Source organism: Mastigoproctus giganteus, chromosome 1 (genome assembly GCF_048544385.1).
Source record: "Mastigoproctus giganteus isolate SK-2022 chromosome 1, ASM4854438v1, whole genome shotgun sequence".
Classification (NCBI taxonomy): Eukaryota; Metazoa; Arthropoda; class Arachnida; order Uropygi; family Thelyphonidae; genus Mastigoproctus; species Mastigoproctus giganteus.
The window spans coordinates 131128184-131154732 of record NC_143575.1 but is presented as its reverse complement, the minus strand read 5'-3'; the positions used below and the strand labels follow the sequence as shown (position 1 = coordinate 131154732).

The 26549-nt window shown below is 38.4% G+C and overlaps 1 protein-coding gene across 2 annotated transcripts in view; it reads left to right on the top strand.

The window, feature by feature from the left end:
- The window catches only part of dock (SH2/SH3 adaptor protein dock), a 190154-nt gene that overhangs the window by 16410 nt on the left and 147195 nt on the right, over positions 1-26549 (top strand). Inside the window, exon 1 of one of the 2 annotated variants that reach the window (XM_090382189.1) lies at positions 15074-15172. The exons of the other annotated variant lie outside the window; for it this stretch is intronic. Within the exon in view, the coding sequence (XP_090238315.1) occupies positions 15079-15172 (94 nt within the window). The 5' untranslated portion in view covers positions 15074-15078. Of the gene's footprint in view, positions 1-15073; positions 15173-26549 lie in introns of those variants that run through there. 2 annotated transcript variants of the gene reach the window in all.

The window sequence follows — 26549 nt, the reverse complement described above, 5'->3', positions numbered from 1 at the left end:
TGCTAAGGTTGGAAAAAGACAAACCCGCGCAGAAAGGGAACTATAGGAAATTTTGGAATTGGTGAAATGAAAGAGGTGAAAGACTTGTGGAATTTGCAGAATCTCAAGGACTGTCAGTAATGAACACTTTTTTTCAGGAAAAGGGTGAACAGAAAGTGGACATGGAAGAGTCCAAATGGATTAACTACTAATGAAATCGACTTCATCCTCACTCACAGTAGATATATTGTGAAAGATGTTACCGTCCTGAATAAGGTAAATGTTGGAAGTGATCACAGAATGGTAAGATGTACACTTGATGTAGGAAAGGAAAAAAACTGACTAGTAAATAATACAAAGGTCTTTGAGATAACAGAAGAGGAGAAAAAGCAGTATGTACTGGAACTTAAGAACACGTTTGAGCTTCTGCAGACTGCTCAGGACCAAGATATCGATGAGGAATATTACAACTTTCTGAAAGTGATAAAGCCCAAGAAACCTATAGGGAAAAATAAATCCAAAAAAGAAAAAATTAGTCAAGAAACACTTGTCATGATGAACCGAAGACGACAAATGAAAAACAAGAAAAACACTGACAGGGAGAAAATTGAGTATACTGAGTTATGCAAAGCCATTAGAAAGAGACTCAGAGAGGACATAAGAAGATTTAACACAAGAAAAGTAGAACCAGCATTAAGGGAAAACAAAGGATTTAAATCAGCAGCCATGAGCAGTAATACAGAAACACAAATGATACTGAAACTGAAGAATAGCGATGGTGTACTTATAAACAGCAGAGAAGACATAATTCAAATAGCAGAAGACTACTGGAGAGAATTATACAAGGAGCAGGGGAATGATACCAGCAGTGGGGAAGATGGATTGCAAAGTGGCAACACATACGACATACCCGATGAGGTAGAACATGCATTGAAGAAAATGAAGAATCAGAAACGGCAAGGCTCTTCACAAAGTGCATTAGAAAAGGTGTGTGACGCCTAAGCAGTGGAATAATGCAATCATAGTTTTGCTGCATAAGAAAGGAGATAAATCATAAATTGGAAATTATAGACCAATTAGCTTGTTATCCCACATCTACAAGTTGTTCACAAGGGTCATTACTAACAGATTAGAAAGAATACTTGATGAGAATCAACCGAAAGAGCAAGCTGGCTTTAGGACAGGATTCTCAACTATGTATCACCTTCACGTAATATCACAGCTAATGGAGAAAGCAAATGAATATAAAACACCATTATGCCTGGCATTTGTGGATTATGAAAAGGCATTTGACTCCATACAGCATAAAGCAATGTTTCAGGCACTGGAAAGACAAGGCATAGATACCACTTATATTATGATTTTGAAGAAAATATATGAGAGTGCTACCTCCTTTATTAGACCAGACAAAGACAGTAGGAAACAAAAGCCGAGAATTAGGGTTGAATTTGAAAGTGTCTGCAATTCTGCCCAGACACGATAGGAGGGAGTATATGATGAGAGCCTTGTCGATCAATTCGGCCCTGGAAAGATTGTGCAAGGCTCAAGGGGTAGAATTTTTTTCAGCCTGGACGGAACTTGTTAACAGGAGAGATTGCTTCTACAGGGATGGGATACACTTAAATAGAAAGAGTGCAAGAATATTTGCTGATGCTATCGAGGCAGTGTTAGGTGGGTCGGAAAACTGCTGGTTGGGGGGAGACAAAGACCAATAGATTGACAGTGGCCACTGGCAGAGGTGAAAGAGATTCTTGCACTGCTTCTATTAGAATGAACAGAAGCCTGAAAAACAAGATGCATGGTATTTCAGAGACTGCTGGGAGCCATTGCGGTACTAGTAAACACATGGGTTGTGTTAGGGTAGCTAAGAATAGAAACAGGTGCAGGTATACTTGCATGTACATCAATGCTAGGAGTTTAGTAAATAAATTTGATGAATTTGAGGTATTGCTCAAAACATCAAAGGCAGATATTGTTGGGATATCAGAGACGTGGTGTCACACAGATATATCATCATCATCATCAGCCATTTTCAATCCACTGCAGGATGAAGGCCTCTCCAGCAACTTTCCAGTTCCTTCTGTTTTGAGCACTGGCCATCCATTTACTACTCAAAAACTCATGAATTTCATCTATCCATCTCCGCCTTTGTCTTCCAGGTTTTCTTCTATCTCCTCTTGGGTACCATTCTGTTATTTTCTTAGTCCATCTGTCATCATGTCTTCGAGCTATGTGTCCTGCCCAAGACCATTTTAGTTCTTTAGTTTTGATAAGAATGTCCTTTACTTGAGTTTGCTGCCTAATCCATGTGTTTCTCTTCTTATCTAACAGTCTGATTCCCAATATAATTCGTTCCATTCTTCGCTGTGTAGTTCTTAGCTTCTCTTCCATTCTTTTGGTGAGTGCCCAAGTTTCACTTCCATAAGTCATGGTGGGGAGTGTACATTGATTCATTATTTTACGTTTCAGACAAACTGGGATATTGCTCTTCAGTATGTGACTATATTTCCTGAATGCTATCCATCCAAAATTTATTCTTCTCTTGACTTCCAGCCATTTATCATTATTACAGCTAATAACTTGTCCCAGATAAGTATATGACTCCACCTTTTCAATTACTGCTCGTTCAATCATTATTTCCCTTTCCGTGGCATACTTGTTCATCATTACATTTGTTTTAGCCATATTCATCTTTAGTCCAAAATCCTTACTAACTGTGCATAACTGATTAAGATTTTCCTCTAATTCTTTGGGATCGTGGCTTATGACCACAATGTTATCCTCAAATCGTAAATGGTTTAGGTACTCTCCGTTCACATTGACTCCTTTCTGCGACCAGTCTAATCTTCTGAAAGCTTCCTCAAGGGCAGCAGTAAACAGCTTCGGAGATATTGTGTCTCCTTGTCGAACTCCTTTCTCGATTTTAAATTTGCTACTGTCTTTGTCTAGTCTAATAAAGGATGTAGCACTCTCATATATTTTCTTCAAAATCATAATATATGGAGTATCTATGCCTTGTCTTTCCAGTGCCCGAAACATTGCCTTATGCTGTATGGAGTCAAATGCCTTTTCATAATCCACAAATGCCAGGCATAATGGTGTTTTATATTCATTTGCTTTCTCCATTAGCTGTGATATTACGTGAAGGTGATCCATAGTTGAGAATCCTGTCCTAAAGCCAGCTTGCTCTTTCGGTTGATTCTCATCAAGTATTCTTTCTAATCTGTTAGTAATGACCCTTGTGAACAACTTGTAGATATGGGATAACAAGCTAATTGGTCTATAATTTCCAATTTCTGATTTATCTCCTTTCTTATGCAGCAAAACTATGATTGTATTATTCTACTGCTTAGGCATCACACCTTTTCTAATGCATTTTGCGAAGAGCCTTGCCAGTTTTTGTGTTGTCTCTTCCTCCCAATTTTAACAACTCTACAGTAACTTCATCTTCCCCCGGGGCTTTCCGATTCTTCATTTTCTTCAATGCATGTTCTACCTCATCAGGAAGAATATCGGGTATGTCGTATGTGTTGCTACTTTGCAATCCATCTTCCCCACTGCTGGTATCATTCCCTTGCTCCTTGTATAATTCTCTATAGTAGTCTTCTGCTATTTGAATTATGCCTTCTCTGCTGTTTATAAGTACACCATCGTTATTCTTCAGTTTCAGTATCATTTGCCTTTCTGTATTACTGCTCATGTCTGCTGATTTAAATCCTTTGTTTTCCCTTAATGCTTGTTCTACTTTTCTTGTGTTAAATCTTCTTATGTCCTCTCTGAGTCTCTTTCTAATGGCTTTGCATAACTCAGTATACTCAATTTTCTCCCTGTCAGTGTTTTTCTTGCTCTTCATTTGTCGTCTTTGGTTCATCATGACAAGTGTTTCTTGACTAATTTTTTCTTCTTTGGATTTCTGTTTCCCTATAGGTTTCTTGGGCTTTATCACTTTCAGAAAGTTGTAATATTCCTCGTCGATATCTTGGTTCTGAGCAGTCTGCAGAAGCTCAAACTTGTTCTTAAGTTCCAGTATATACTGCTTTTTCTCCTCCTCTGTTATTTCAAAGACCTTTGTATTATTTACTCGAGTCAGTTTTTTCCTTTCCTTTCCTACATCTATATCAAGTGTACATCTTACCATTCTGTGATCACTTCCAACGTTTACCTTATTCAGGACGGTAACATCATTCACAATATATCTTCTATTAGTGAGGATGAAGTCGATTTCATTAGTTGTTAATCCATTTGGACTCTTCCATGTCCACTTTCTGTTCACCCTTTTCTTGAAAAAAGTGTTCATTACTGACATTCCTTGAGATTCTGCAAATTCCACAAGTCTTTCACCTCTTTTATTTCTTTCACAAATTCCAAAATTTCCTATAGTTCCTCTTTCTGCACTGTTTTGCCTTTTTCCAACCTTAGCATTGAAGTCCCCCATAATAATAGTGTAGTGGGTTTTCTGCTCATCTAGAAGACTCTCAATTTCAATGTACATTTCTTCAACCTCTTCATCATCATGGCTCGATGGTGGTGCATAAATCATTATAATCGTTAGCTTGTACCTCTTAGAAATCTTGAGTATTAGTCTTGACACCCTTGGTAATGTACTTTTGAATTCCAAAATGTTGTTTTTAAAATCTTTATGGACCAGAAACCCAACTCCACCTTCACTCCTTTCACTGTTTCCATTGGTGTACAGCAGATTTCCACTTGATAAACTTATAAGTGATTCATTTCTTCTTCTTGTTTCAGCCAAACCGATGATATTCCAATTCACATTTTCTAATTCCTTTTCCAGCTCTAATATCCTGTCTTCACCAATGAGTGATCGTACGTTATAACAGGCCAAGTTCAATTTCCGTGCATGGCAGCCTGGTCGTACCCAGAGATTCTTAGCACCCTCTGCTTCCACTCTGATCCTCTCGCTGCCGTAAGAGGGAGAGTGAAAGCTGCTGGGGACTGAGGGCCATTTGTATTGTTGTGCTCTCATTGCTGGAGGGTTTGGTCTTTTCCTCTTCACGCTGACCAGGCGTCTTGAAGAGAACCACTTTACACGTTCGTTGCCACCTAAGTGACGTAACAGGGCTTACCATCGAGAAGGTGTGCATGAGTGGATTTTAGGGAGGCAGGCCAACCGGACTTCTCCTAAATCTTCCGTAATAGAGAGATATTGGATCCATCAGTGTTTTAGGCTGAGTGTTTGATAACACACAGGATACCTGTTCCCCTCTAAGCCCCTTAGACACAGATATAAGGGATGCAGAACTGCAATTTGTGGAGTACAACGTCTACAGAAAGGATAGACAGGATAGGAAGGGGGGAGGGGTTATGCTATTAGTTAAGAAACACATAAAAACCAAGGAAGTGAAGCCAGTCGACATCGCTGGACAGTGCAGTGTTGAGTCAGTTTGGTGTGACATAAGCATTGGGAGATCAAAATTGGGAGTAGGAGTGTGCTATAGGCCTAATGACTCTGATGAGTATAATAAGGAACTGTACAAGGAAATAGAGTGGGCCAGTAAATCACAGAGTCTTATAATGGGAGATTTTAATTTCCCAGATATTGACTGGAATTTGGGGGCTGGTTACTCACACACTAGCAGGGATTTTGTGGATTTATTGGATGATTGTTTTCTACATCAGCATGTTCGGGAGGCAACTAGAGGGCGTAATACTCTTGATTTGATTATCAGCAGTGATTCTTCATGCATTAAGAATCTGCAGATAAATGAACCACTAGGTGGCAGTGATCACAGTGTGCTGAAGTGGGATTTACTCAAAGAGGTAACTACCATTAGGGGTAAAGGGAAGGGTTATTGCTTCCGTAAAGGCGACTACGATAGACTGAGACAGTATTTAAATTCTATACAGTGGGACCAACTGATGATGTTACCAACAGCAAATTCAAAATAGGAAGCATTCAAAGAACTTATCTTGGAAGCTACTAGGCTTTACATACAACTAAGAAATATTGTTCAAGGTTCAGGCCAAAATGGACGTCAGATGAACTAATGAGGCATATGGCAGAGAAGAAAAATGCATGGGATACTTACAAATTAACACATGACACAGAAGCCTATGATAGATGCAAGTTCATATGCAACCAAGTTACAAAGGAGGTTAGGCAAGCGAAGGCAGATTACGAGAAATCTTTGGCAAGGGATGCAAAGAAAAACAGCAAAGAGTTCTTTACTTATGTAAACTCTAGAAGGAACGGGATGAATCAGATTGGTCCACTTGATATTGATGGGTCAACTGTTGATGATCCTGCTCAGGTAGCTAACAAACTAAATGAATATTTTGCATCGACATTCACACATGAGGAGTTATTCAGCAAGGGGAATGCCAGAGGTGTATTCAACTCTAGCAGTAAGCTACAGAATCTTGAAATAACTGGGAGTAAAGTGGAGGAGAAACTGTTGAAGATAAACACAAGAAAGGCACCCGGGGTGGATGGGATCTATCCAGTTATATTAAAGGAGGCAGCAAAGGAAGTAAGCAAACCCTTAGCCATAATTATGAGAGCTTCCTTGGACTCAGGGGAGGTACCCATAGACTGGAAATGTGCAAATGTGACCCCAATTCACAAAGGAGGATCAAAGGCTGACACAAGTAATTATAGACCTGTGAGCTTAACTTCTGTTCCAGGAAAATTAATGGAGGCACTGGTTAAAGAAGCACTGCAGGATCATTTAGACAAGACTTCAGTTATAGCTCAGACACAGCATGGTTTTGTTAAGGGGAAGTCTTGCCTGACCAACTTGATTGGATACTATGATGCAGTCACAAAAGAACTGGATGCAGGGAATATCTTTGATATTATATACTTGGATCTTAGAAAGGCTTTTGATACTGTTGCACATGGAAGACTGCTACACAAATTGGAGCAGTGTGACATTGGAGGCAAATTGCTGCTATGGATAAAGGGGTGGTTGAGGGGGAGAAGACAGAGAGTGGTAATCAATGGACACTGCTCATCGTGGACTAATGTTATTAGTGGAGTCCCTCAGGGCTCAGTGTTGGGTCCATTATTGTTTTCTGTATTTATAAATGATATTGATGATGGTATATCAAGCTTAATGTCCAAGTTTGCAGATGATACAAAGGTTGGCAGGGTTGTCAAGGACACTACTGACACTATGCTGCTGCAACAGGATCTGGAAAGGTTGAGCAGATGGGCTGAGAGGTGGCAAATGAAGTTTAACATTGACAAATGTAAAGTACTACACATGGGAAACAGCAACCCCAGAGCAACGTATCAACTCTGTGGTACTACACTGACAGTGGTAGAGAATGAAAGGGACTTGGGGGTGGTTGTGCAGGCAAATATGAAGTTCTCTGTGCAGTGCGTAGCTCATGGTGTATTGTCAATGATATATAGGAATTTTTCTAGCAGGGATAAGGAGGTGATAATTCCCTTGTATAAGGCAATGGTCCGGCCACACCTAGAGTACTGTATACAGGTCTGGAGGCTTCATTTCAAGAAGGATGTAGAGCTGCTGGAATGAGTACAGAGAAGGGCAACAAGATTAGTGAATGGAACAAAGGGGTGCTCTTATGAAGAAAGGCTTAAGTTTTGCAAATTACAGTGTCTGGAGGCTAGGCACCAGCGAGGTGATCTGATAGAGGTGTATAAAGTCTTGAATGGTTTGAGCATGCTCAATGCTGATGGGATTCTTCCTCTCGCTCAGAATAATCACCTGAGAGGGCATAAATTCAAATTGAGGAAAGACAGATGTAGGATAGACGTGCGGAAATTTGCCTTTAGCCAGCGGGTGGTTGGTTGGTGGAACAGACTTCCATCCCTTGTCGTGGAAGTTGATAGCCTAAATAAGTTTAAGGCTCAGCTGGACAGATATTTTGAATGAACAGAGGGGTGAAGTAGTTTTTTTTTTTTTTTTTTTCCTTTGGCTGATGCTGCATAAGCTTGCTTTCTTGCATCAAATGCCTCTACTAATGCTAATGCTAAAATATAATATTTCTGTGATATTTCTTAATAACCTATATATTCTATTTTTATTTGATTAAAATTCAAAATGAGGACACAGACTCTCTACAAGAGAAAATCACAATAAGTTAGCATTTGTTCAATTTTAAGAATATAGCGGGGTCTCGATTACACAAGTGTTTTGTCCAACATGTCTAGTATCAGGTTTTGAGACAATAGGATTCCCATAATCTTTGTTATACAGAATAATGATTGATAAATTATTGAAAGGACACCATGAGTTTTCGTGGCTTCTTGTTTACACTGCTTAGAAAATGTCATATCTGTCTGTATCATAACTCCCAGATCCTTTTCTTCTTCACTTGTTTTTAATTCAGCTCCACCAGGTGTATAATTTATTTTTGGGTTGCTGTTCCCATAGTGTAAGACATTGCATTTTGGTTCATTAAAGCATAACTGCCACTTTTCTGACTATTTTTGAAGGTTGTTCAAGGCACTGATTATTAACGGCTCTACCAATTTTTTCGTCAACTGCAAATTTTGATATCATGTCTTCTAACCCTTCATCGATGTCGTTTATGAAAATCAGAAACAACAGTATTTCAAGAACCAATCCGTGGGGAACCCCACTCCTAAATATTACACCAAACTGAAGAATATCCATTAATCACAACTCTCTGCCATCTGCCGCACAGCCTCCCAGAAATTCATCTTACAATCTTTCCAGTAATCCCAACACATTCCAGCCTATACCATAACCTTTCACACAGGACTGAGCCATTTGCCTTGCTAAAATCCATATAAACTATTTAGAAATTGTTCCCTATATCTAGTTCATACATAACTGTGTCAAAATAGCTTATCAGGTTAGTTAAATGTGATTTTAACAAAACCTGTGTGTTGTTCAGAATTGTTATGCAAAAAAAATTATTGGGAAATCCCTGTGTTAGGTTCCGTGTCATTGAACTTGTGCTTGTTTGAGATCATAAAAAATTGACTTTGACGCAACCACTTCTCATTGCATAACATAAGAATTCAAGGGGAAAGTGCATCAGCTGATAATGAAGCTGCCGAGAAGTATGCTGAGGAATTTCAAAAAATTATTGAAGAGCTTGGATACACACCACATCAAGTTTTCAATCAATGCAGATGAGACAAGTATTTGGTGGAAAAAAATGCCCAACAGAAAGTTTATTTCAAAAAAGAAAACTGCACCAGGTTTTGAGGCATCAAAAGATTGTGTAATGTTATTTATGTGCAGTAATGCATCAAGAGATTACACTATAAAACCTATGCTAGTTTATAGATCCTCTAATCCTCGTGCAATGAAAGGTGAAAACACGTTACTGGTATATTGGAAAGAAAAAAAAAAAAAAGCTTGGATAACTGCCGATTTATTTAAAGAATGGTTTCTAAATTGTTTTGTGCTGGCTGTGGAAAACTAAAGCAGAAAAATTTTTCAAAGTTTTATTACTATTGGATAATGCTTCAGGTATAATGGTCCTGTATAACATGGTTTTACACTACACGAAATTTTATAGGAACCTAACTACTGTGTTATATGAGTGTTACCTGTAATTATTTACAGACACGAGTAATTCTTGATCTAGATGGTATTTTTTGTAGTTGTTTCATTAAATATTCTCTGTTTTCAGAGTCAAATGCCTGCTTGAAATCAATGAAGCACAGATAAAGAAGTTTTTTCTGGTTCTAATATTTTTCTGCAATGATGCTTAGCATGAATATTTGGTCTTTTATTGATCTGTCTTTTCTAAATCTTGCTTATTTTTCCCATATTGTTTTTTCATATATTTTAAGTATCCTATTTTGTAAGATCCTTATTAAAATTTTATATACAGTCCGACCTCTCTTTAACGAACTTCCATATAGCTAATTTTTCTATGTAGTGAACTTTTTTGATTTCCCTTTGGTCATTACATTAAAAACGGTTTCTGTATAACGAAGAAAATTTCCATATAACGATATTTGTTATATGGAAATGCACCTAAAGTGCATTGTTCGCACCTCTGGCCTTTAGGCAGTAAAGCTGATGCTGTAGAAAGCACGAATTAAGAGCTAAAAGGATTAAGCATTAATCCTGTTAGCTTTTGATAGCTAAAGGCTTTAATTCCATGAATTAAGAGCTAAAACATTTTACAATTTAATAGTGCCTGTAAAACCCTGCAGGAGGAAACTGGCTAACCATGGCAAGGGATAGAAAAAGATGGAAGTTTGGGAGAGGTCTTTGCCCAGCAGTTGATCAGCAATGGCTAGAAAGAAGTAAAACCTATACAATTTATACACTACTATGCCAAGAAGTCCTGCTGGTTACTGTCCACAGCCATTAGCAAAGATTAAGGCATATTTCTGACATGGGCATTCACTCTGGTCAACCTATTTTCTACCATAAGCATCCTATTAGAGAATTAGGGAGAGAGAGAGAGATTTTCCTTTATCTTGGAAATTCATCTGTTGTTTCAAAGAAATGAGTCATCCACACTTTCACTAAATTTCTCCTGTCTCTGTTTACATAGTAGCTACAATTGGTCCCTAATTTCAGCTTTGTTTTAACTGCTGTGCAAGTAATGTTATAGTGTCTAAGAGGAAATCCTTGAGTGTAGTGTGAAAAAGTAGAAGTGCTTAATGGTGTAGATCGCAGCATTAAAAAAAAGAAATCGCTTTAAAATTTGATGTCCCTGCCAGTAGTGTGTCACCATTCTGAAAAACCCTGTTTTGATTTTCAAACCGTTTGAGGAAACGGGACCCAGTTGGAAGCGTGCAAAATTATGCCTTTGGGAAGATGTAGATGAAGCAGTTTTTAAGTGGATGAAGTTGATTCAAGGCCAAAACATGCCGATATCAATTCTGTTAATAAATGAAAAGGCTATGGAGTATGCATCTTTTCTGGTGCACAAAACATTCCAAGCCAGTTCTGGTTGGCTGGGCAAATGTAAAGAGCGTCATGGCTTACTCGAAAAAGTTGTTTCTGATGAAAGTGGAATTGCAATCGAAGAAGACTACTGTAAACCCATTGGAAAGAAACAGTTTTTTAAAAAATTATGGACTACGAGTCCAAAGACATATTCAACGTTGATGAAACGTCTATTTTTAAATGTTTGAGAATAAGACACTGACTTTTAAAGGTGATAAATATTTAGGTGGTAAAAATAGTAAGGAGGGAATTACACTCTTGGTTGCAAATATGACTGGCAATGAAAAACTGAAGCTTTTGGTATTAGGCAAAAGTAAATAACCCCAATGTTTCAAAGGAATGAAGTTTTTAGAGTTGGACTACAACAAAAACCGTGAATGACAAGTGAAAATTTTTAGCACTGGATTTTAAATTTCAATAGAAAGATGATGAAAGAAAACAGAAAAATCGCATTGATTATTGACAACTGCCCTGCCCGCCTTCACTCAATAATTTTGAAACTTAACTGCGGCCATTGGACTAATGCATTATCAAGAATTTGAAAATGCACTACCGAAGGCGCATACTGAAAAAAATTATACTGAGAATAGAAATCAACAAACCTATAGATTCTGTTATAGATTTGCGAATGTACATATCAGAGTTGGCGAAAGTGTGAAGTCAAGATGTGACGGAAACAATGATTAAGAATTGTTTTGCCAAAACAGGTTTTGCTAAAATGCTAATTAACAGAGATGAGAGGGATGAACTACTAGAAGGCATTGAGCAATCTTGGGAAGAGCTCCATTTTACTTAAAGAATTTTTAGGAGTCGATAATGATGTCATAGTAGCTGAATATCTGAGTGATGCCAACATTTTGGAGCGTATTTAAAGAACTAGTGACAATATCGAAGAAAAGTTGGATGAAAATGAGGGAAATATTAAACCTTCCAAACAAACATTGGCTGCATTTGAAACTTTGCATTGAGGCCTTCAGTGGGAAGAAAATGTAACAGAAAATATATCTGAGTGTTTAAAGTTTAAACAAATACGAACATTTTTACGAACATTGATAGTAGAATCCAGTGTACAACAAAAAATAACCAAATATTTTACGACATAATTCTTAAAAGTGTACTAATAAATTGTGGGCATCACGTAAGTAGTCATTTCTTAATATGCATGTTTTAATAAATTGTTTTAAAATGTTAGAAAATTTATTCATTCTCACTTCTTTCCCATCTTTTACTATAGTTCTGAATTTACAATATTTTTCATTGTTGAAATGGTCATATTTCTTTATAACGAAATTTCTGTATAACGAATTTTTTCATGGGAACAATCGATTTTGTTATATTCAGGTCTGGCTGTATATAGTTTAAAAGGGTAATGGGTCTATAACTCTGACAATTTTCGTTATCTTCTTTTTTTGTGTATACGATTTTGTGTTTATTCCACTTTTCCAGTGTTCTGGTATATCCTCTGTAAATAGAAGTAGATTAAAGAATTGTGCGAGATGTTTTTCACCTCATTGCTTCACCTTCAGATTTTCAAAGTTCTGCTTAGATACCATCATTTCCAAGTACCTTGTCATTCTTCATTTGGCTAATTGCTTTCCAAACTTTTTTTGTTATGGGGATGCTTTATCTCTCCTATTATCTAAGGCAGGGATTCTCAGTGGGGGTGATATCGCCCCCCCCAAGTGGGCAAAAAATGGTTTTTGGGGGACAAAAAAATCATGGGTATTACAATGATTTGTGGCCCTCAAGTTAACATTACCCAACAACATCTTATTCCTTAATATTTAATTGCTCTCATTGGGTTTTCTTTTCCCCCCTGAGACAACTGATTTTTAACATATGGTTTAACATAACAGATTTTCAACTCTGTCAGTAAGCTAGAGAATCTTGTAATAACTGAAAGTAAAGTGGAGGAGAAATTGTTGAAGATAAAGACAAGAAAGGCACCTGGGGTAGATGGGATCTATTCAGTTATATTAAAGGAGGCAGCAAAGGAAGTAAGCAAACCCTTAGCCATAATTATCCCTTTGACTCAGGGGAGGTACCCATAGACTGGAGATGTGCAAATGTGACCCCAATTCACAAAGAAGGATCAAAGGCTGACACAAGTAATTATAGACCTGTGAGTTTAACTTCTGTTCCAGGAAAATTAATGGAGGCACTGGTTAAAGAAGCACTGCAGGATCATCTAGACAAGACTTCAGTTATAGCTCAGACACAGCATTGTTTTGTTAAGGGAAAGTCTTGCCTGACCAATTTGATTGGATACTATGATGCACTCACAAAAGAACTGGATGCAGGGAATAACTTTGATATTATATACTTGGGTCTTAGAAAGGCTTTTGATACTGCACATGGAAGACTGCTGCACAAATTGGAGCAGTGTGGCATTGGAGGCAAATTGCTGCTATGGATAAAGGGTGGTTGAGGAAGAGAAGACAGAGCGTGGTAATCAATAGACACTGCTCATCGTGGACTAATGTTATTAGTAGAGTCCCTCAGGGTTCAGTATTGGGTCCATTATTGTTTTCTGTATTTATAAATGATATTGATGATGGTATATCAAGCTTAATGTCCAAGTTTGCAGACGATACGAAGGTTGGCAGGGTTGTCAAGGACACTACTGACACTATGCTGCTGCAACAGGATCTGGAAAGGTTGAACAGTAGGGCTGAGAGGTGGCAAATGAAGTTTAACATTGACAAATGTAAAGTACTACATATGGGAAACAGCAACCCTAGAGCAACGTATCAACCCTGCGGTACTACACTAACAGTGGTAGAGAATGAAAGGGACCTGGGGGGGGTGGTCGTGCAGGCAGATATGAAGTTCTCTGAGCAGTGCAGACGGACTGCAAGAATAGTTCATGGTGTATTGTCAATGATATATAGGAATTTTTCTAGCAGGGATAAGGAGGTGATTATTCCCTTGTATAAGACAATGGTCAGGCCATACCTAGAGTACTGTATACAGGTCTGGAGGCCTCATTTCAAGAAGGATGTAGAGCTGCTGGAACGAGTACAGAGAAGGGCAACAAGATTAGTGAATGAAACAAAGGGTTGCTCTTATGAAGAAAGGCTTAAGTTTGCAAATACAGTGTCTGGAGACTAGGCACCGGCGAGGTGATCTGATAGAGGTGTATAAAGCCTTGAATAGTTTGAGCATGCTCAATGCTGATGGGATTCTTCCCCTTGTTCAGAATAATCAACTGAGAGAGCATAAATTCAAATTGAGGAAAGACAGATGTAGGATAGACGTGTGTAAATTTGCCTCTAGCCAGTGGGTTGTTGGTTAGTGGAACAGACTTCCATCCCTTGTCGTGGAAGTTGATAGCCTAAATAAGTTTAAGGCTCAGCTGGACAGGTATTTCAAACGAACAGAGGGGTTGAAGTGGGGTTTTTTTTTTTTTTGGCTGATGCTGCATAAGCTTGCTTTCTTGCATTAAATGCCTCTACTAATGCTAATATGTATATTATTATTATTAGCCATATGGTACAAGGATGTCTGAGGCTATGGTACAAGGATGCTGCACCAGCTAAATTTCCACATTACCCTGAGAGAGAGAGAAAAAAAAATCATAAATATAAGGGAAACACCAAGAAAGCGAAGAATGATGATATTAGGAGTTAGTGAGAAAATTTGATAAAAAGAAAATTATTTTGGTTTTTCTTTTCCCCCTGAGACAACTGATTTTTAACATATATGTATATTATATTAGGAGTTAGTGAGAAATTTTAATAAAAGGAAAATAGTGGGTCTGGTTTAATTCAACCACCTTTGCTTTTCATAGACATTAAATGCTTAAGTGCTTTCATAGGTAATGTCTTCGAAATCCTTGCCGTTTGTGCCTTTCCAACATCTGTGAACTTGGGGGCGGCATGGTTGGTGTGGTTATTTATTTATTCTTTTGTTTCATTTGGTCAATCAATATATGAGGCATGGATGGGAAGAGGAAACGTTTCAGTCTATTGCTTCTACTTTTTAAGTGACAATTAGTATTGATTTATTGTTTCCTTGTGGAAGTTGTTTATTTTTGATCCACAGTGCTTTGAGTGACCTGGGTTATGAGAGTTAAATAAAAATAGTTTATATTTTATTATTTAATTCTTTGTAGTTATTCAACCCATCATCAATCATGTCAAGTGCTGGAAAGAAAAAGTGTCAACAGTATCTGGATCTAGCTTACGGTTTTATTGAAAGCCCATTCTACTCAAGACAGCCTATGTGTTTTATGTGTAATAGTTCTTTTTCAAATGAGGCTATGAAACCATCAAGACTTTTAGATCACGTAAAAAGGAAACATCCTGATAAAGTTGGTAAATATATCCAATATTTTAAAAATGTAAAACAAAATTTTGAGCAATGTAACACTGTTACTTATTTAATAACACACAAACAAATGATGATTGAATGATTGCATCTTATAAAATTGCAGAAATCATTGCAAAAACTGGTAGTGCTCATTAGCATTAGTAGAGGCATATGATGCAAGAAAGCAAGCTTATGCAGCATCAGCCAAAAAAAAAAAAAAAAAAAAAAAAAAATTCCACTTCACCCCTCCGTTCGTTCGAAATACCTGTCTAGCTGAGCCTTAAATTTATTTAGGCTATCAACTTCCACAACAAGGGATGGAAGTCTGTTCCACCAATCAACTACCCGCTGGCTAAAGGCAAATTTCTGCACATCTATCCTACATCTGTCTTTCCTTAATTTGAATTTATGCCCTCTCAGGTGATTATTTTGAGCAAGAGGCAGAATCCCGTCAGCATTGAGCATGCTCAAACTATTCAAGGCTTTATACCCCTCTATCAGATCACCTCGCCGGTCCCTGGTCTCCAGACACTGTAATTTGCAAAACTTAAGCCTTTCTTCGTAAGAGCAACCCTTTGTTCCATTCATTAATCTTGTTGCCCTTCTCTGTACTCGTTCCAGCATCTCTACATCGTTCTTGAAATGAGGCCTCCAGACCTGTATACAGTACTCTAGGTGCGGTCTGACCATTGCCTTATACAAGGGAATAATCACCTTATCCCTGCTAGAAAAATTCCTGTATATCATTGATAAGACACCATGAGCTACTCTTGCTGCCCGTTTGCACTGCTCAGAGAACTTCATATCTACCTGCACAATTACCCCCAGGTCCTTTTCTGCACTGTCAGTGTAGTACCACAGAGTTGGTATGCTGCTCTGGAGTTGCTGTTTCCCATATGTAGTACTTTACATTTGTCAATGTTAAACTTCATTTGCCACCTCTCAGCCCATCTGGTCAACCTTTCCAGATCCTGTTGCAGCAGCATAGCGTCAGTAGTGCCCTTAACAACCCTGCCAACCTTTGTATCGTCTGCAAAATTTGGACATTAAGCTTGATATACCATCATCAATATTATTTATAACTACAGAAAACAATAATGGACCCAACACTGAACCCTGAGGGACTCCACTAATAACATTAGTCCACGATGAGCATTGTCCATCGATTACCACTCTCTGTCTTCTCCCCCTCAACCACCCCTTTATCCATAGTAGCAATTTGTCTCCAATGCCACACTGCTCCATTTTGTGCAGCAGTCTTCCCATGTGCAACAGTATCAAAAGCCTTTCTAAGATACAAGTATATAATATCAAAGTTATTCTTTGCATCCAGTTCCTTTGTGACTGCATCATAGTATCCAATCAAATTGGTCAGGCAAGACTTTCCCTTAACAAAACAATGCTGTGTCTGAGCTATAACTGAAGTCTTGTCTAGATGATTCTGCAGTGCTTCTTTAACCAGTGCCTCCATTAATTTTCCTGGAACAGAAGTTAAACTTACAGGTCTATAATTACTTGTGTCAGCCTTTGATCCTTCTTTGTGAATTGGGGTCACATTTGCACATCTCCAGTCCATGGGTATCTCCCCTGAGTCCAGGGAAGCTCTCATAATTATGGCTAAGGATTTGCTTACTTCATTTGCTGCCTCCTTTAATAAAACTGGATAGATCCCATCCACCCCAGATGCCTTTCTTGTGTTTATCTTCAACAATTTCTCCTCCACTTTACTCTCAGTTATTTCAAGATTATCTAGCTTACTACCAGAGTTGAATGCACCTCTGGCATTCCCCTCTCCGAATAACTCCTCATGTGTGAATGTCGATGCAAAATATTCATTTAGTTTGTTAGCTACCTGAGCAGGATCATCAACAATTGAACTATCGATATCAAGTGGACCAATCTGATTCATCCCCTTCCTTCTAGAGTTTACATAAGTAAAGAACCCTTTGCTGTTTTTCTTTGCATCCTTTGCCAAAGATTTCTCGTAATCTCATACAGTTGCTGAGACTGTTATATGACCTGCATTAGAGACTGTAATTTCAACATCAAAATCCTTCCAGTTTTAAAAGCATTGCCATTGAGCAACGATTCAATTTGAAAATGAATTGACGAGATGTTAGTTAAAATTGAAGAGCAGCTAATTGACAAACTAAAAATGAGAAAATTTTCTATTCAGATTGACAAATTTACAATTACTGACAATAAGGCCCTTTAATGGCACATGTTCGTTATTTCAATGATGACTGTAAATTGCAAGAAGAGATGTTGTTTGTAAAATCTATAGAAACTGACTGTACTGGAGCATCCTTATTTGCTGCTGTAAAAACATGGTTTTATGAAAAACAAGTACCATTGGAAAATTTTGATGGTGCTACCTCCACGGTTGTAAGACAAATGTTTTATATCTCACCTAAAGGAAGTATGTCCCGAAAAGAAATGAAATTCTTGCATTTTGCAATACACTGCATCATCTGGTTGCAAAAATATGTCAATTTAGCATTAGCAGATGCATACGATGCAAAGCAAGCTAACGCAGCATCAGCCAAAAAAAAAAAAACCCTCCCATTTTACTCCTTCACTCATTCCAAATGCTTGTCCAGCTCAGCCTTAAATTTATTCAGGCTATAAACTTCCACAACAAGAGATTGAAGTCTGTTCCACTAATCAACTACCCTCTGGCTAAAGACAAATTTCCGCACATCTATTCTACAACTATCTTTCCTCAATTTGAATCTGTGCCCCCTCAGGTTCTTAATTTGAGCAAGAGGAAGAATCCCATCAGCATTCAGCTTGCTCAACCCGTTCAAGGGCTTACACAGCTCAATCAGATAACCTCACATGTGATTAGTCTCCAGGCACAGCAGTTTTCAGAACTTAAGCTTTTCTTGTTAAGAGCACCCCTTTGTTCCCCTCACCAATCTTGTTGCCCTTTTTTGTACTCGTTCTAGCAAATCTATATCCTTCCTAAAATGAGGCCTCCAGACCGGTACACTTCTTAAGGTGTGGCCTGACCATATGCCTTGTAAAACGGGATAATCACCTCCCTGTCTCTACTAGCAAAATTCCTATATATCATTGACAAGACTCCATGATCAGCGAAATTCATATCTGAAGGCACAATTACACCCAGATCTTTTTCACTTTCCACTTCCCTGAGTGTAGTACCAAACAGTTGGTATGTTTGTCGTGGGTTAATGCTACCGATATGTAGTACTTTACATTTGTCAATATTAAACTTCAGTTGCTACTTCTCAGCCCGTTTGCCCAACTGATCTATATCCATTTGGAGTAGCGTACTGTCTTTACTGTCATTAACAACCCTGCCAACCTTTGCATCATTTGCAAACTTGGATATTAAGCCTGATATACCTTCATCAATATCATTGATGAATACACAAAACAACAATGGGCCCAGCACCGAACCCTGGGGAACTCCACTAATAACATTTGTCCACGAAGAGCAGTGTCCATTGATTACCACTCACTGTTGTCTCCCACTCAACCATCCCTTTATCCATTGTAGCAACTTACCCTTAATGCCATACTCTCCAGTTTGTATAGCAGGCTTCCATGTGCAACAGTATCAAAAGCTTTCCTGAATTCCAAGTATATGATATCAAAATTATTTTTTGCATCCAGTTCCTTTGTGACCACATCATAGTATCCAGTCAAATTTGTGAGACAAACCTCCCTTTAACAAACCCATTCTGTGTCTTAACTATTACTGCATTCTTGTCTAAATGATCCTGCAATGCTTCTTTAACCAGTGACTCCATTATTTTCCTCAGAATACAAGTTAAACTAATAGGTCTATAGTTACTTGTCACCTTTTGAACCCCCATAGTGAATTGGTGATACATTTGCGCACCTCCAGTCCATGGGGACCTCCCCTGAGAGTAAGGAAACTCTCATGATTATAGCGAAGGGTTTGCTTAATTTCTTTGCAGCCTCCTTTAATATAACTGTATAGATCCCATCCACCCCTGGTCGCTTCCTAATTTCAACAGTTTCTCCTCCACTTTGCTCTCAGTTATTACAAAATCACTTAGCTCCCTCTTAGAGTTTGATAAACTTCTGGCATTCTCCTCCTTGAATAACTCATGTGTGAATGTTGATGCAAAATACTGGTTCAGTTTATCAGCTATCTGGGCATGATCATCAACAGTCAACACATCTAAGTTTAGTAGTTCAATCTGATTCATCCCTTTCCTTCTAGAGTTCACAAGTAAAGATCTCTTTGCTGTTTTTCTTTGCATCTTTTGCCAAAGATTTCTCCTAATCTGTCTTCTCCTGCCTAACTTCATTTGTGACTTGATTACAGACATATTTTATATGTGCCATAGGCTTCTGTGTCACCTGATAATTTATATACATCCTATACATTTTGCTTCTCTGCCACGAGCCTCATGAATTCATCTGACATCCATTTAGGCCAAAGCCTTGAACCGTATTTCTTAGTTGGTATGAAAAGCTTAGTAGCCTCCAAGATTAAGTTCTAGAAGGCTTCCCAGTTAGAATTCAATGAAGCCCTTCCCTTTACCCTTGATGGTAGTTACATCTTTAAGTAAATCCAAGATCACTACATTGTGATCTCTTTCACCCAGTGGTTCCTTTTTCTGCAATTTCTTAATGCTGATTATCAGATCAAGAGTACAGTATTACGTACTCTGGTTGCCTCTCGAACATGTTGCTATAGAAAACAGTCATCCAATAAATCCACAAAAGTCTTGCTAGTGTGCAAGTGACCAATCCACAAGTTCCAGTCAATATATGGAAAGTTAAAATCCACTATTATAAGACATTCTGATTTACTGGTCCACTCTGTTTCTCTACACAATTGCTCGTTATACTCATCAGATTCATTAGGCCTATAACATACCCCTATTTTCTCATTTTCCCTTTCCCAGTGCTTATATCACACCAAACTGACTCAACATTGTAATATCCACCAGTGTCAATTGGATGCACTTCCTTAGATTTTGTGTTTCTTAAATAATAGCATAATTCCTCCTCCCTTCCTGTCCTGTCTATCCTTTCTGTACACATTGTACTCCCTAGATTTCAATTCTGCAACTGCTCATATCTGTGTGACACCACGTGTCTGATATCCCAACAATATCTGCCTTTGTTGTCTTCACCAGCACTTAAAACTCCATTTATTTATTATTTATACTCCTAGCATTGGTGTATATGCAAGTATACATGCACCTGTTTCTACTCTGCTGACCGGGCTAGCCAGGTGGGTAAAGTGCCTGCCTGGCACTTTACCCACCTGGTCAAAGGTCAGCGGGTTCGAATTCTGCTTGGATCAGAGTAAAATGCAAAAACTTTGGGAGGTGCATTATGGCCACAGAAGCCGATGTACCAACAACTAACAAAAAAAAAAAAAAAGTTTCTACTCTTAGTTACTCTAACACAGCCTAGGTATTCATTTGTTCCACTACCACTTTCAGCAGTCCTTCAAATCTCCAGCACCTTGCTTTCCATCTCCTGCTCATTCTAATAGTAGCAGTGCAAGAATCACTTTTGCCTCTGCCTGGGGCCACTGTTAATCTTTTAGTCTGTGTATCCCCCAAACTGGCAGTTTTCCGACCCACCTAACACTGCCTTGATAGCATCAGCAAATATTCTTGCACCCTTTCTATTCAAATGTACCCCATTCCTGTAGAAGCAGTTCTTTATCAATCTCTCAGTAGAGTTATTAAAACCATCAATAAAAGAAAGTCACATAGCAAATATGATCTTCTTTTCAGAAAATTTTCTGTTGATAATGAAGAACAGTATTTGAGGCTTCTTTTCCCTACAGAAGTCAGATGGCTTTCTGAAGGTAACTGTGAAACAAGATTTGTAAACCTTTTTGATGCGATAATTAGTTTTTAGAAAATGAAGGGGGAGACAGATTTTGCAAAGGAGATCAGCAAACACAAAAGCAACATGTACTATATGGCTTGGATGTTTTGAAAACTTAATGAAGTATCACTTCAACTTCAAGGGAAATTAATTACAATGATAGACTACAAACGCTTATTAAAAGCCTTCACTGAAAAACTGGAAATATTTGAAAGCAATTTAATGTGAAAACAATTTCATGGTATGCAAGAGTTAGCTGAAATCAATAAATCTCTCACCGAGAAGGACTTAAGAATTTTTCAGATCATTTGTGTTCTTTAAAAGGTGAAATGAAAATTAGATTTTCAGAATTATTTTGGCATTGTGGCAATCAAAAACAACTAAACATTCTTTATCCAACAATGTGGTCTGAATTGGCCAAAGTACTTTGTTTTTCATTGTCTTATAAGGTTGAAAGTGGTTTTAGTTCAGTAAATAAAATATTGTCAAAGGAAAGAAACAAATTGATATGTTCAAGAGGAGACTTTAGAATTAAACTTACTAACATCATTCCGAACATTGAACTTTTAGCTAAGAAGCATCAGGCTCAAGGATTCCATTGGATAAAAGTAGTAAGTATAAAGTATTTTCTTGTTTAAAATTTCATGGGAGGCGATTAGAAAAAAAAATTGTCTAAAAAAGCCCTTTAGGGGGCGATAATTAAAAAAGGTTGAGAAACACTGATCTAAGGCAAGAACAAATTTTCTTTCCCCTTTAAACAGAAGTTTGATAATATTTTTTCCATATTTTTTTAATTGCTTGTATGTTTCCTGTTTTTATATGTTTTTTTATTGTCATTGTCATTGACTATTTAAGAGATTTCCTTTATAACATGGTAAGTTGTTTTAGAGTCATGGCATTTATTTGCTTCTTCACACAACTTTGCTTTATCTTCCAACCATTTACTTTTAGCTGCTTTATATAGGTTGTCTATTTTATTTTTTAGGGTTTTATATTTTTTCTTATTTTCTTTAGTGTTTTATTTGTTTAGGAGGTTTTTCATTTGCTCTTTTTCTGTCCATACGTCTTAAGATTTCCGTTGTAACCCAAGGATTATTTGATTTTAGTTCCTAAGGTTTCTAGAGCTGCACCTTTAATCATTTGTTTAGTGTTTTCCCCTATATTATCCGTAGATGATGTATAGTTTGTATTTTAATTTTTCTTGTAGTGTTTCCCCATAAATTTCCTTTATTTTATCTTCAAATCTTGATATATTTAATGTTGCCCCATTGTTCTTTTGCTTCGTATTTTTAAATTTCTATTTATTTGTTGCTGCTAGCAGTTCGTGGTCAGTGTCAGTATCTGTACTTCTTAAAGTTTTAACATTTTGAATAGATGATTTCCAATTGTTAATTTTTAAGATGCAGGCAATGCAGGGTTTTGTATTTCCATCTGGTGATGTCCATGTACATTTATGTTGAAATCTGTGGTAGCACAGTGCGTTGGTGATGAATAGTTTTTCTTTGCAAAAATTCAAAAGTTCTTCTCCTTCATTTCTATCTCCTATCCTGAATTTTCCTAATATATTGCTCAAATCTGTCGAATAGCCTCCAACTTTTTCTTTAAAGTCTCCCATTATTATTACATATCTTTTTTATGTTATCTGTGATTTATTGTAGGTGTGAATAAAAGGAAGCTGTTTCTATGTCATCATGTGAAGAGTCGGGGGGGCATATACCTGGATTATTTTTTATGAAGATTCCTTTTTACATTTTTATTTTTATTTACCTTTTATTCTTAAGCTTATCATTCTTGAGCTGTTTGGGAGAATTTCTATTATTGAATATAATAGATATTTCTTATGATTAAAGAGGCCTGTGCGCTCTGGATTCATTATTATTATTGCATTACTGCGGACACAGAGCGCAGTTGTTGTAAATTATGACAAGTTTAATAATAGGAAAAACATATATTAAATTAGATACATACAAAAGCTTTCGGTTAGTTTGTTAACCTTTCTCAGTCAAACTGACAGTTAAGAGTGGAACATGAGGGCGTGTACTGCCACTCATGTACATGAACTGCGTGATTAATTGTTGGATGTTGAAGCCTGTGGCTGTGATGCATGTGGACGTTGCCAACGTTTGTCATTGATGAAAATGGTTGCTTTGATGATAGGGTGGACATGACATCCACTGCTCCTGTTGACCGAGGTATTAGAGCATGTGATGTTCAACGACTCCAACCAGGCACATTTTCGGTAGTGGTGGGACCTATCTATGATCACGACATCGTGGTGTGGGCCATTGTCGTGGTGGGTTGACCAAACATGTTCGGCAATGGCCAAGTGTTCTATGTCCGCTAAACGGATTGCTCTTTCGTCTTCCGAAAGACGTTTTCCGAGCCATCTCTCAGTTTCCCCAATGTAGCAGCTAGTGCAGTCACTGCAAGAGATGTGGTAAACTAGACCACTTTGTAGTAAGGTGGGAACCGATGTTTTCACTTTAGAGATGAGGGATCGTAACTTTCTGCCTGGGAGTTGTATGCCTTTTATCCCATGTGATTTTAGGACCCTAGAAATCTGTTGTGATAGGTTTGGGTAGTATGGGATAAAGGTGCTCACAGTTGAGTCATTTCCTTGGATGTTCCTGTTGGTCGTTACGTGGCCACGTGTCTGTAGGTCACACCTGTCAAGGGTATTGACAGGTGTGACCTACAGACACATGGTGTGGGATAGCCACACCTCGCAAGATCCGCCTTGACTTTAGCAATTTCGGGGCGCCTTTCACTACAGAACTAGAGTGGGTCCAGGCATGAGTTAACAAGGTTCGTGCTGGCAAGAAGATGGCTACATGCATGTGCTGACCGGAAGTTGGTAAATTTGCCAGCACACATTGGTTTACAATAGACAATTGTCTTCAAGCGCATGCCCTCGCGTCAGACAAGGGAGTCTAAGTATGGTGTGGTGTTGTCCGATTCTAACTCGAAAATGCTTCAACAAGTAAAGTAGCCCTGCTAGTTGAACTTAGAAGTTTAGTTCCTGATCCTGTTTACACCGATATAATCCATACCTTGTGCTCCCAAGCCGTCAGAGAATTTCAACGCTACTGCAAACATCAAAAACATAAGTTTGCTGTTTAATTGATGAATCCTGTGAATTTCGTCATCAGCATAGCACCCCTTCCACAAGTTTCACACAATTTGTATTGAATTTAAGCAACAAACAGTTATCTGCAGAACAAGTAAATCTGTTGACTCTGGGTATGAAATTTACCGTTCTCCCAAGAAACCCAGCAATTACTGATATTGCCGTAGGCATAGAAGCATGTTTAAAACGTTTCCCTGAAGAAGTGGCAAACACAATTTGCCTAAAAGCTGCAGCAGTTTTGCATCATGCTCGCCCTGCTTCTTCCAGTCTGAAACGCAAATAAATTTCTGCCCTTAAGGCATTGAAACAAGACTCATCAATCGTCATCCTACTGGCAGATAAAGGACGTCGAACAGTTGTAATGAATCAGATTACGAGACAAAATTGCACAGATTACGAGACAAAAACCCTTCTGCTCTTGCAGGACAATTCTGTTTACCAACCCTTAACCGTTCCTCCCATCAAAGCCTTGGAACGATGGGAGTCGAAAGTGAACATTCTTGTCAACAGTTGGTTTAAACAGAAGAAAATAACAGAATCCATATGTAATCACCTCCGTGCTTCTGGCTACCAGATTCCACAATTCTACAGACTACTGAAGGTTCACAAAGAAGGTATACCATTAAGACCCATTGTCTCCTGTTGTGACTCGCCGAGTTATGAATTAGCGAAGTTTGTCTCGGGGCTACTTTCTCCCCTAGTAGGCAAGACCACCAACACCGTCTCCAACAATAGTGAATTTATAGAACGGATCTGAACCCTATCCATCTCACAAAATCAAATCATGGCATCATTTGATGTAGTGTCACTTTTCACCTCCATCCCAGTAGAAGTTGCCATCACATCTGCAAAGCAACTCTTGGATAACGACCAAACCCTCAGCAGCAGGGACGAACTAACACCAGACGATATCTCCACTGCCCTCAGACTGTGCTTAACAGGTGGTGCAATTATGTTTAATGACTCCATTTACCAACAAGTGCACGGCACAGTCATGGGTTCCCCAGTTAGTTCAGTCACGGCAAATATCACGATGGAAGAATTACATGGTTGTGCATTTACGAATGTACCAGATCCCATTACCTTTTGGTGTCGCTACGTGGATGATGTGTTTGTGGTTGTCCCTAGAAATTCGGGTGACCGACTCTTAGACCACCTCAATTCTCTGTCGCCTTTCATAAAATTCACCATCGAGCTAGAATCGGACAACACCACATCATACTTAGACACCCTTGTCCGACGCGAGGGCATGCACTTGAAGACAACTGTCTATCGTAAACCAATGTGTGCTGGCCAATTTACCAACTTCCAGTCAGCACACGCACATAGCTATCTTCTTGCCACTGCATGAACCTTGCTAACTCGTGCCTGGACCCACTCTAGTTCTGTAGTGAAAGGTGCACTGAAATTGCTGAAGTCAAGGCGGATCTTGCGAGGTGTGGCTATCCCACCAATACTCTCGAGAGGTGTGACCTACAGACACATGGCCACGTAGCGACCAACAGGAACATCCAAGGTAATGACTCAACTGCAAGCGCCTTTATCCCATACTACCCAAACCTATAACAACAGGTTTCTAGGGTCCTAAAATCACATGGGATAAAATGCGTACAACTCCCAGGTAGAAAGTTACGATTCTTCATCTCTAAAGTGAAACACCGGTTCCCACCTTACTACAAAGTGGTCTAGTCTGCTGCATCTCTTGCCGTGACCGCACTAGCTGCTACATTGGGGAAACTGAGAAATGGCTCGGAAAATGTCTTTCGGAACACGAAAGAGCAATCTGCTTAGGGACATAGAACACTCGGCCATTGTCGAACACGTTTGGTCAACCTACCACGACATTGACCCACACTGCGATGTCATGATCGTAGATAGGTCCCATCACTACCGATGATATGCCTGGTTGGAGTTGTTGAACATCACATGCTCTAATACTACCTTGGTCAGCAGGAGCAGCAGATGTCGTGTCCACCCTATCATCGAAGCAACCATTTTGATGAATGACAAATGTTGGCAACATCCACATGCATCACAGCTACAGGCTTCAACATCCAACAATTAATCATGCAGTTGATGTACATGAGTGGCAGTACATGCCCTAATGTTCCACTCTTAACTGTTAGTTTGACTGAGGAAGGTTGACAAACTAACCAAAAACTTTTGTATGTATCTAATTTAATATAAGTTTTACCTATTATTAAACTTGTCATAATTTATACTGTCTCCATTTCGCTCTGTGTCCACAGTAATCCAATAGTAATAGATATTTCTTTACTATGAAAGCAACTACCTAAATGTCCTCTAAATATTCAATAAGTGCTGAAAGCGAAAGTCTTTATGTATGTATATCTGGTTTCATCACTTTGTTCTTGTCTTGTGTTTCTTAATTGTGTTGTCAACCT